Source organism: Eimeria tenella, genomic scaffold (assembly GCF_000499545.2).
Source record: "Eimeria tenella Houghton genomic scaffold, Eth_scaff115, whole genome shotgun sequence".
Classification (NCBI taxonomy): domain Eukaryota; phylum Apicomplexa; class Conoidasida; order Eucoccidiorida; family Eimeriidae; genus Eimeria; species Eimeria tenella.
In genome coordinates this window covers 29008-40089 of record NW_013541479.1, presented here as the reverse complement: position 1 = coordinate 40089, position 11082 = coordinate 29008, and the positions used below count along the sequence as shown (strand labels likewise).

Sequence of the window (11082 nt, the reverse complement as noted above, 5' to 3'; positions counted from 1 at the left end):
AAAACACACACAGCACCATAAACCCTAAACCCTAAACCCTAAACCCTAAACCCTGAATCGTGCACTGGGCGCTTTTTGCTGTTTACCCATCTTTGTCGAATTAAACACAATGAAACCCTAAACCCTAAACCCTAAACCCGAAACCCTAAACCCTAAGCCCTAAACCCTAAACCCTGACCTGCACTAAAGACAGCTTGGGGTGTATGTACACCTTTTTTCCCTCGCTGCCTCCCAGAGGCACTGCGAGCCAAATGCTGCAAATAAAAAAAAGAGTTTTATTATTTTATTTTATTTTATTTTATTTTAATTCAATTTTATTTTATTTTAATTCAATTTTATTTTATTTTGTTTATTTTTATTTTTGCAAAAGAAATAAACAAAGCCATCGAATTTGTCTTTTCTCTGCAGCAGCAGCAGCAAACGCAGCAGCAAAAACAGCAGCAGCAGCAACAGCAGCAGAAAAAGAAGCAGCAGCAGCAGCAGCAGAAAAAGAAGCAGCAGCAGCAGCAGCAAATGCTCGTTCGATGAGCTGCTATGCTGCTGCTGCTGCTGCTGCGGCAGCAGCAGCAGCAGCATAGCAGCTCATCGTGCTGCTGCTGCTGCTGCGCTTGAAAAGAAGCCAACAAAACTTATTTATTTATTTATTTATTTTATTAATTTTATTTATCTATTTATTTACTTATTTATTTACTTACTTATTTATATTTAAATTGAAATAAATAGAGATTCGAAGGAGCAGCAAAAGCAAATAAAGAGTTAACAATTAAAGACAACAAAAGAATAATTAAACAAAAGATTTAAATGCTTTTAAATGTTTTGAAAATAGTTTTAAGTAATTTAAATAATTTGAAGAGCTTTTAATACTTTGAAAAAATTTTATACAATTTTAAATGTTCTTTAAACAGTTTTAAGCCGTTTTAAACGATTAAATTAATTCAAACGACTTTAAACAGTTTGAAGTGGTTTAAAAAATTAACATTAGCACTAAATAGCATTAAATGGTTTGAAAATTAAAAACTAAACAAAACTAAACCAATAAAACTATTTAAATAATTAAAAAGAATTAAATTTAAACACTTCTTGCCTGCGCACAAAACCCTCAGCCAAACGGCAGTACTGGCAAATGCGGCTGGCGGTGAAAGTCGCCAGCAGAGCAGCAACGACTTCTGCTGGCAGCAGCATTCTGCTGCTGCTGCTGCTGCTGCTGCTGCTGCTGCTGCGGTGTTGGCAGGTCTTGGGGGCTGCTGCTGGCCTCGTTGGCGCTGCTGCTGCGGGGAAAGCCCAGAGAAGAAAAGGAAAGAAAAGAAATGAAAGTGAAGAGGGCGGAGGGGAAGAAGAAGTCCACGTACACCCCACGAGCTGTCTGTACACCGCAGAGTTGCCAGTGCAGAGGCGGAAAGCAAATAGCCAGGGGTCGTCAGCAGCGCCTTCTGCTGCAGCAAGCAGCAGCAAAAAGCAATTAATAAGCAGCAAATATATATTTCCTTCTTACTAGAGTGCTGCAGCAGCAGGGAAGCTGCTGCCACGCAGCAGCAACCTGCTTCCACTCGCTGCTGCTGCTTCGGCGGCGCCGCCTCGCCGCCCGCAGCACGCGAGCCGCCGAAAGCTGCAGCTGCTGCTGCTGCTCCTTTTATTTCTTCTTTTTGCAATTTCTATTTGCTTTTCAACGCACTTTGTCAGTTTTATTTTGCAGAATGGCGGAAGTTTGATCGCAGCAGCATCGGGGTGTCACTGCAGCTCATCGGCGCGCCACCGCGCAGCCCCCGCTCCCGTTCTCACTTCTTTTCCGTTCAAATTTCAAATTCTTTCCAAAACAAAAGACAATTTGCAATTTAAACTCACTTGGCCTTCGCTTTCTCCAGTTTGAAGCGCGCGATCGCGCTCTCGCCGCCACCCGCGACCGCTAGCCTGCTGCTGCTGCTGCTGCTGCTGCTGCTGCTGCTGCGGCACCAGAAACTTCCGCGCGCTTCCCCTTTCGCCAGCTCTGCAGCTGCAACGGGCTTTTCCTCCTGCTGCTGCTCCTGCGAGGCCCTGCTGCTGCAGCAACTCGCGCGAATGGCCGCGGAAAAGAGGGACTGCTGCAGCAGCAGCAGCAGCAGCAGCAGCGAGCTCAAGGCGCCTCCCTCCCCCTGCGCCTCAGGTGTCTATACACCCCACCAAGCGCATGCGCCGGTGCACCTGCAGTGGGAACCGCTGGTCCTCTCTGACTCCAGCCCTCCTTCGCATGCAACAACAACAACAACAACAACAGCAGCAGCTGCTGCTGCTGCAGCAGCAGCAGGCGCTGCTGCTGGTTCGTGCAGCATCGGCACCTCTTCGCTGTATACAGATGTGCGGTTAGCCGAAGCAGCAGCAGCAGCAGCAGACGCTGCTGCGTCGCTGGCAGTGTCTTATTCCGTGCCGGACGGGGGCGGCAGCCGTTTCGATTCTTCTGCTGCTACTGCAGCAGCAGCAGCAGCTGCTGCTGCTGCTGCTGCTGCAGGAGCGTCTTCTGCCGAGGGGTGTGGCGTTGGCGTGCCTGTACAGCCGAGCTCAGTGCCCTACTTCTCGGTCAGCAGCGAGGCTGCAGCAGTGCAGCAAGAAGTGGTGCTGCTGCCGTCCGCAGCAGCCGACACAGCAGCAGCAGCAGGAGCAGCAGGAGGAGCAGCAGGAGGAGCAGCAGCAGGAGGAGGAGCAGGGGGCGGCGCTGGCGCGGCCTGCGGGCCGGCGCAGGAGTCCTCGCTGGCGGCGGCGCCCGCCCCCGGCGCGCCCAGCAGCAGCAGCAGCAGCAGCAGCAGCAGCAGCAGCAGCAGCAGCAGCAGCAGCGGCGGGCGGGGGCGGGCGCTGGTGGCGCTGGAGCTGCTGGAGTGCGGGGTGTGTCTGGAGCGCATGCAGCCGCCGATTTTCCAGTGCAAGGAGGGGCACACTTTGTGCTGCTGCTGCCAGCAGCGGCTGCGCTGCTGCCCCAGCTGCCGCAGCACGGGGCTGGGCATTCGCTGCAGAGCTTTGGAAGTTCTGGCGGAGTGTCTGAGCGACTTGCCGTGTCGCTTCGCGCCGCTGGGGTGTACGTACACCCTGCGCTACAGCGAGCTGCTGCAGCACGAGGCGCGCTGCCTCAAGCGCCCGCTGCTGTGTCTCCACGCGGACTCCGGCTGCTGCTTCGAGGCTGCGCCGCAGCAGCTCGCCGACCACCTGCTGCAGCAGCACGGCTACGAGTACCGGCCCTGCAGCAGCATCCGCTTCCGCTGCACGCCCGCCAACTGCAGCAGCCGCCGCAGCAGGCCCGACGCGAAGGCCCGCAGCAGCAGCAGCAGCAGCAGCGGCGGCAGCAGCAGCAGCAGCGGCGGCGGCGCGCCGCGCTGCGCGGAGCCCGCGGACGCCGGCGACGCCCCGCAGCCGCAGCCGCAGCCGCAGCAGCAGCAGCAGCAGCAGCAGGAGCTGCAGCAGGAGCTGCAGCAGGAGCTGCAGGGCAACGAGTCGTTCGTGTGGCAGCAGCAGCTGTACCACTGCTTCGGGAAGTACTTCGTGCTGCGGGTGCACCGAAAAGTGGAAGCAGAAGCTGCGTTTTACGTGTCAGTGGTGGCGCTGCACCCGCGGCACCACTGCAGCCGCTACTCTTTGCAGGTTTCCGGAAACCACCGCGCGTACAGCTTCCAGGGGCCCGTCTGGTCCGCCTCCCGCGGCTTCAAGGAGCTCGAAAGGGTCAAAGATTGTTTATTATTGCCGGAAAACATCGCGTTGTTTCTTTCGGGCGCGAAGGGCAGCGAGCAGAACCTCAACGCCATCAGCCTCAGCGTCACCGGCGAGATCCTGCCTTCCTGACCGGGAGCCTCGCGATCTCCGCGCTTTCCGCGGGAAACTTCCACAACTGGCCCCGAATATTCCATTTTAATTGCATTTCCCGCGGTTTTCCCGCAAAAAATGCGCCCGGCGGCCGCAAATTCAACAAGTTTCCGAACCCCGCGGCGCCGCGGCGCAGCTTTCGCCGCGCGAGCTGCCTATACACCCCAGCGCACGCGCGCCCGCGAAACCCGTGCTGCTGCTGCGGAAGCTCTTTTCAACTTTTTCGCGATTTTGCTGCATTAAAAAACACTTTGCTTCGTTTTCGTTGCATTTCTTTCGTTTTCTCGCACGCTGTTGCTTCCTAGCCGGCTAACCTGCCACCTACTCGCTCTACGGGCTGCCCCGAGGGGCCTGCAAACGCAGAAACTAAATTAATTAAAAAGCAGAAAAGTCTGCCGCTCAAAAAATTGATTGCGTTTCGCCGCGGAGACGAAACGGGTCCAGAATGCGATTTGAACTTTCGGCGCGTCTTGAAAATTTGAATTCTGCATTTCCCCTCTCAAAAGCGGACACGCAGCAGCGCCAAACTCGAAAGGAAACAGCAAATTGCAAATGAGTCAACCAGAAGCCAAGGAACGGGCGTCGCCCGCAGGCTCCCCGCTGCTGCTGCTGCCGCTGCTGCTGCTGCTGCTGCTGCTGCTGCTGCTGCTGTCGGGGAGTGCGGAGAAGGCGAGCTTCGCCGGCGAATTTGAAAGGGGGAAGCCTCTCATTTAACCAATTAATTGTTTGGATTAATTGTTTAAAGTAATTGTAATTGCGTTCATTAAAGTCTAGAGTTCTCCCTCTCGGTCGGAGTTCTTCGCGTTTTGCTCCTGCAGCATTTCCTGAAAGGCCACGCGCTCTTCGGGTGTCAGCAGGTCCATCACTGCGGCTCTGTCTTCTTCCGACATTTCCGAAAGGTCCAACTCGGCGTCTTCCTCTTCTTCCTGAACGAAAATCAAAATAAAAAGCAATTTAAAAACCAAAATGGACCACTGGTCACTTCGGAAAGCTGCGGGGTTGAGGGCGCGCGCAGAGCTGCACAGGCGCGCCGCTGGGGTGTACGCGCACCTTCGAAACCCGCCAAGTTGCACATGCAGGAAAGCGCGGGAATTCGAGCATTTTGCGCCTCAAATAATAAAAAATTAAACATATTTCACTATTTAAAAGGTTAGTTTTTCGAAGTTGCGGTGAAAAGAGCGGAGAAGCCGCAGCGCGCCGCCGGCGGAGTCCTCACCTCGAGGAAAGAAGACTCGTCGGCGTCGGGCTCGTTCAAGTTGTCTTCCTCTTCGTCGAATTCGTTTTCTTCAGAGACTTCTTCGTTTAAATCGGAATTTAAATTGAATTGGTCTTCCTCGTCGAGTTTGTCGGCGAGAGCGTCGGCGTCCATTTCGGAAAAGGAGGCGTTGTCCGCCTCCATGTCTTCCTCCAGCTCTTCCGCCTCGCCCAGATCTTCTTTAAGGTTTTCTTTAATTGCGTTTGCGTCTTTGGCCGCGTTTTCGTTCAAAGAGTTGTTCTCTTGCAGCTGCATCGCAGCAGCAGCAGCGACGGCGGCTGCGGCCAGCAGCAGCAGCAGCACTGCGCGGGACACGGAAGTCGGCATTTTCGGGACGCAAACGGACAAAACGCAGCTCCAAAAGAAGCGATTATTTCAAAGTCAAACAGAGATGTTCAAACAAATCCAAAAAAGACAAATTTGATGACACAATTTGCAGATTTGAACTTCCGCGCGGCGCCGACGGCGCCCGCCAGCCGACCGGACCGCGCCGGCCGCCGACGCCCGCCACTCGCCAGCTGTCGCGACACCCCGCGCTTTCCCGATCTATTTCCATTTTTATTGATTTCTCAAATTTTTACTTTTTATTATTTTATTTTTTATTTTTATTCTTTTTCTGCTTTTTTTGAATCCAATTTCGCCGGCAGAAGCCCACGAACCGCTGCGCCACCACTGCCCATCGGTGGTCCGGCGGTTTCGGGAGTTCAGTCCATTCAAGGAGAGGTTGAAGTCCATTTACAGCATTTAGGTCGAAATAAATCCAAAATTTAATCCAAATTCAATTTATTTTAATTAATTTTAGTTAATTTGAAGTAATTTGAAGTCAAATCCCCAAAAGTTTCACTTTTGCAAAATTTTCCGCAGCCACTGCCGCCCCGCCGCAGAAGAAAGTGGCTTTTTGAAACCGCTTTAAACCATTTTAATGTTTGAAAATATAATTAAATAAATAAAAAGAATTTAAATAAAAAGAAAATCCAAAAACAAAATGTTTTCGGGCGGCCTTTCAAGATCCGCCATTGCAGAAAAACTGCCAAGTGCGCGTATACATATTTGCACATTAAAAGAATGAATACTTTTGAAGTAATATTAAAAGACTTCATTTTTACTTTAATTGTTATAATATTGAAAGATATTAATTTGAATTTAACTGTCATAATATTAAAATATTTCAATTTTAATCTATTTGCTTTTCTTTTTTTTCCGTTCCGGATAAAAGCTGCTTCTGCTCAGGCTCTTTTGAACGCGCTGTACATACACCTCAGCTCCAGCATCCATGTTCGAGAGAGCTCTGATAGCATATCTTCTAGCCGCTGCTGCTGCTGCTGCTGCTGCTGCAGCTGCTGCTGCAGCTGCTGCTGTAGTACTGCAGTTGTTGCTGCTTCAGCTTTTGCTGCAGCATCTATTTTGCTGTTGTTGCTACCGTTTCTCACGCTGCTGCTGCTGCTGCTTCTGCAGCTGTTACTATTTCTCCTCCAGCAACTCCTGCTGTTGCTGCTGCTGCTGCTGCTGCTGCTGCTGCAGCACGGCGTCAGTGAGAAGCTGGAACTGCCTGGCGTGTCCAGAGCCACAGGATCCTCCCCTGGGTCTCCGGGAAAGCTAGAAGCTGCTAGCCAGCTAGCTACCTAGCTAGCTAGCTAGCTAGCTAGCTAGCTAGCTAGCTAGGTAGCTAGCTAGCCAGCGGGCCCCCAACGACCCAGCTAGCTAGCTGGCTGGCTAGCTAGCTAGCTAGCTGGCTGGTTGCCGGCTGCGGCCCTCAAGTAGTGGGCGAAGAGTGTGCTGCAGTGTTTGATTTGCTGCTGCGTGAGTTCGTCGGGCGCCGCGCCCGCCCCTCTGCTGCTGCTGCTGCTGCTGCTGCTGCTGCTGCTGCTGATGCCGTTCTCCGCGAAGTAGCGGCTAGCCACGCTCAGCCGCAGCAGCACTTTTCCTGCTGCTCTCGTGGCAATTTGCTGCTTCCCCAAACTGCTGCCAGACAGCCACGCCAACTCCCCCAGCGCCTCTTCTTGCCCCAGCAGCCGGCCTGCAGCACAGCGCAAAGTGCTGCAGCTAGCTAGCTGGCTAGCTGGCTAGCTAGCTGGCTAGCTGGCTAGCTGGCTGGCTAGCTGGCTAGCTAGGTGTGGAGGGGAGTGCTTCGGGATAGAGGGGAGTCCAAGTGAACAAATGGCGCCTGCAGTTGCAGGAAGCACTCAGTCGCTAGCTATATAGCTGGCTAGCTAGCTAGCTAGCTAGCCAGTTAGCTGGCTAGCTAGCCAGTTAGCTAGCTAGCTAGCCAGCTAGCTAGCCAGCGAGCCAGCTAGGCAGATACAAGGATAGACAGATTGACAGGCAGATAGACAAAAAGATGGATACTCGCTCATACTGTCTCGCCACCACCTTATTTGTTTATTTATTTATTTATTTATTTATTTATTTATTTATTTATTTATTTATTTATTTATTTATTTGTTAAGCTAGCTAGCTAGCTAGCTAGCTAGCTAGCTAGCTAGCTAGCCAGCTAGCTGTGGCTGTTGCGTCTGGCGTGCGTGGGCCTCAGGCGGCTCTGCCGCCTTCAATAAAATTAAAGCCACCAAATTAAAAGCAGCAAAAGACAAATTAAAAATTAAATTAAATTAATTTAAATTAAATTAAATGAAATTAATTTAATTGAATTAAATTAATGCAAATTCAATTAAATTAATTTAAATTAAACTAAAATTATGTTAAAGCAAATTAAATCAACTTAAACACATCAAACAATTAACGCCAATGAAAATCAAATCAAATCAAATTCAAGTCAAATCAATTGAAATCAAAAACAATTAACCAAACCAAACCAAATAAATGAACGAATAAGTTAATTAATTAACTAACTAACAAACTAATTAATTAATTAATTAAGTAATTAATTAATTAATTAATTAATTACTTAAAACAAACAAAAGCAAACCTGCCAGTTCCTCCCCGCTGAGTCCTGCGGGCCTCCAAGTGGGGCAAACGACTTCGTGCGCTCCGCAGCTCAGCGGCACACAAGTTCGCCCGTACGCAGCTGCAGCAGCACAAGCAGCTAGCTAGCTAGCTAGCTAGCTAGCTAGCTAGCTAGCTAGCTAGCTAGCTAGATGGCTAGTTAGATGGCTAGCTAGCTAGATGGCTAGCTAGCTAGCTAGCTAGATGGCTAGCTAGCTAGCTAGCTAGATGGCTAGCTAACTAGCTAGCTAGATGGCTAGCTAGCCAGACGGCTAGATGGCTAGATGGCTAGCTGGCCAGCTGGCTAGCTGGCTAGCGAGCTCAATAGCTAGCTAGATACCTAGCTAGTTAGCTGGCTAGATGGAAAGGAGAGTTAAAAAAAAGAAAATCTTTATTGATCATGAAGATCAAACTAAAAATGAAAACATTTGCAAATAAATTGAAAATAAAATAATTATTCCGTTGCTGCTCACCTAGCTGCGGCTTCCCCTGCTGCTGCTGCCACAGCAGCAGCAGCAGCTGCAAAGACCCCGTCAGCGACTGCAGCAAATAGTGAGCCTCAACGGGGTGCTCCCACACGTAGGAATCCAACGCCTGCAGCAGCAGCAGCAGCAGCAGCAGCAGAAGCGGCAGCACCAGCGGCAGCAGCAGCAACAGAGATAAGGGTAAGTAAAAAAAATTGTGTGTGTATGTGGTGTATGTACACCTGGACTTTTACACTTTCGTAAAATGTGAAGAGACAGCTTTAGCAGCAGCAGCAACGACAATAACAGCAGCAGCACCTGAAGCAGTAGCAGCAGCAGCAGCAGCAGCAGCAGGCCTTACATCTCCATATGCCGCTTGCGTTTGCTGCACTTCATAAGCCTCTTTACAAAGCGGTCTCCATCCCGGACCTTCAAAGAAATAACATTCTTTAATTTTTAATTAAATTTGCATGCATGCATGCACTTGCATGCATGCAAATGCATGCATGCATGCATGCATGCATGCATGCATTTGCATGCAGTAGGGCCTCCGTGTGCGGTTTTTTGGAAATTGCCTCCTTGTAAATGGCATTTTTGATCATTTTCGCGAACAGGCACTTTTTAAACATTCTTTTTATTCTTTTATTCTTTTGTTCTTTTATTTCTTTATTTTATTTATTTTGTCTTCTAAAATTTGAAGTTTAAATTCAAATTGGTTGTGAGCGCGCAGCGCTCAGGTGTACGTACACCTGAGCGCACAGCCCTCAGGTGTACGTACACCTGGGAGTTTGTCTAAAGCGCATTTTTAGATTTAGAATTATTTTAATTCATTAAAACAATTATATGCAAGTCTAAGTGGAGATGCAACTGAAAAGATATTTAAAAGTTTATTTATTTACTTTAAAATGATTCTTTGTTTATTCCACTTTTCGAAATGTACATGTGTGTATGTCGAAGTGTATGCACACCCGGATAGCGTATATAAGAGGATTTTGTATTTTACAAATTACTTATTATTTTGTTTTCTTTTATTTTATTATTTGTTATTATATACTATTAGATATTACTAAATCTTTTTAAATACATTGTTAGAAATTAATGTATTTTATTATATTCTATTATTTACCATTTAAGTATTTTTAGATATTTATACAAGTAGTTATCTATTATATGTTCTTCCATGTTATTATATATTATTATCTATTATATCTATTATCATATATATGTTTAAATGCTACTAAATATTATTTCATTTAAAAAATACTTTTAAAAAATATATATATATGTATAAAGGCATTACTAGAAGTACTACTTCTAATATATGTTATATATTATTTTGAAGACACAAATATTTAAATATGCAATATATGCAATCAACAGGCGTTTTTAAAATAATAAATATTTAAAAATTAACCAAAATGAAAACTTTTGCATTTAATTAAATGCACGCAAAATTTTAAAGGTAAAATAGTGCATGAGACGCAGTGTATGTACACCGGAAGACAGTGCATTTGTGCATTTTATTTTCTGCCATTTTAATGCCATTAAATAAATAAAAAGTAAAAAATATAAAATATAACTATAAATCCAATTGTTTTTAAATGTTTATTTATCAGGAATTTATGTGTTCTCCTCCTCAAATCCGCTTGAAACAAACTTGGAATTATTCGTTAAATTAAAATGCAAAACTACTACAAATTAAAATGTCCAAATAAATAAATTAAAATGTATATATAAGTTTGATTAAAGACAATAAATAAATTAAAATGTATATACAATTTCGACCAAAGCAAAAGTATACAAATATATAATATATATATTTACTTACACACACACACACATATATGCATGCTGTACATATATATATAATTATTATAGTAAAAAAATATTTATAAATGCTTATATATACGTTTATTATTTTATATATGCATTTGTATATGTGTTAAATTTCACCAAATGCAAAAATATCACTTTAAATATATATATATATATTTGAATATAATATCCTTCTCGGGAGTTTGTTCGCATTTATATCCTCATTCTGGTGTAAATATAAATAAATTAATAAATTAATTGGTGAATTTAAGAAGAAAATGAATTAAAAGTGCTTTTTGCTGCCGTCTTGCTGCATTTGCTGCAGTGACCGCTCGCCCAGATTTAAAATGCTCTATTCTCAAATTAAAAAGGAAATAAACATTAATTTTAATTGATTTGAATTAGTTTTATTCTTTTTTCGTTCTTTTACCCGCCAGAAAACGAAATTCGCAAAATAGACCTCCATACACCCCAAAGCCCTGCCCGGCGCTCAGCTCGCCGACGATGTGGACCTGAGGTGTACATACACCTGAAAATTCGCGATTGTGAGTTAAAAAGAGTTTCTTTTTGACTTCAAATATCAAAAATAAACATTTTAAGATAAATAAAAACAAAATAAACAATTGAACTCCAAAAAACGAAACAAAAGACCTCCGCAGCGGAGGTGTACATACACCGCAGTGTACGTACACCTCAGGCTGGAGTGTACGTACACCTCAGGAAGTGTCAGCAGCAAATCTGCATTTATTTCTTCTCGAGTTTCTTTTTAACTGCTAGATGCAAATA

At 46.2% G+C, this 11082-nt stretch overlaps 4 protein-coding genes across 4 annotated transcripts in view; 1 reads left to right on the top strand and 3 right to left on the bottom strand.

Annotated features, from left to right (window-relative positions):
- The window catches only part of ETH_00002100 (uncharacterized protein), a gene marked incomplete at both ends in the record, with an annotated part of 6962 nt that extends 5780 nt beyond the window's left edge, over positions 1-1182 (bottom strand). The window contains 2 exons of the mRNA XM_013372970.1: positions 179-254; positions 1085-1182. Of these exons, the coding sequence (XP_013228424.1) occupies positions 179-254; positions 1085-1182 (174 nt within the window). The remainder of the gene's footprint in view (positions 1-178; positions 255-1084) is intronic.
- Positions 1183-2055: 873 nt separating this feature from the next.
- Positions 2056-3801, top strand: ETH_00002095 (uncharacterized protein; the record flags this gene model as incomplete). Its single annotated transcript, XM_013372969.1, has 1 exon — positions 2056-3801. The coding sequence occupies one exon, from the start codon at positions 2056-2058 to the stop codon at positions 3799-3801; it is 1746 nt and encodes a 581-aa protein (XP_013228423.1).
- Positions 3802-4592: 791 nt separating this feature from the next.
- On the bottom strand, positions 4593-5404 carry ETH_00002090 (uncharacterized protein; the record flags this gene model as incomplete). Its single annotated transcript, XM_013372968.1, has 2 exons — positions 4593-4748; positions 5039-5404. 2 exons carry the CDS (start codon positions 5402-5404, stop codon positions 4593-4595), a joined length of 522 nt encoding a protein of 173 aa, XP_013228422.1.
- Positions 5405-6798: 1394 nt separating this feature from the next.
- Positions 6799-11082, bottom strand: part of ETH_00002085 (uncharacterized protein) — a gene marked incomplete at both ends in the record, with an annotated part of 4621 nt that continues 337 nt past the window's right edge. The window contains 3 exons of the mRNA XM_013372967.1: positions 6799-7094; positions 8001-8099; positions 8491-8611. Coding sequence (XP_013228421.1) covers positions 6799-7094; positions 8001-8099; positions 8491-8611 — 516 coding nt within the window. The remainder of the gene's footprint in view (positions 7095-8000; positions 8100-8490; positions 8612-11082) is intronic.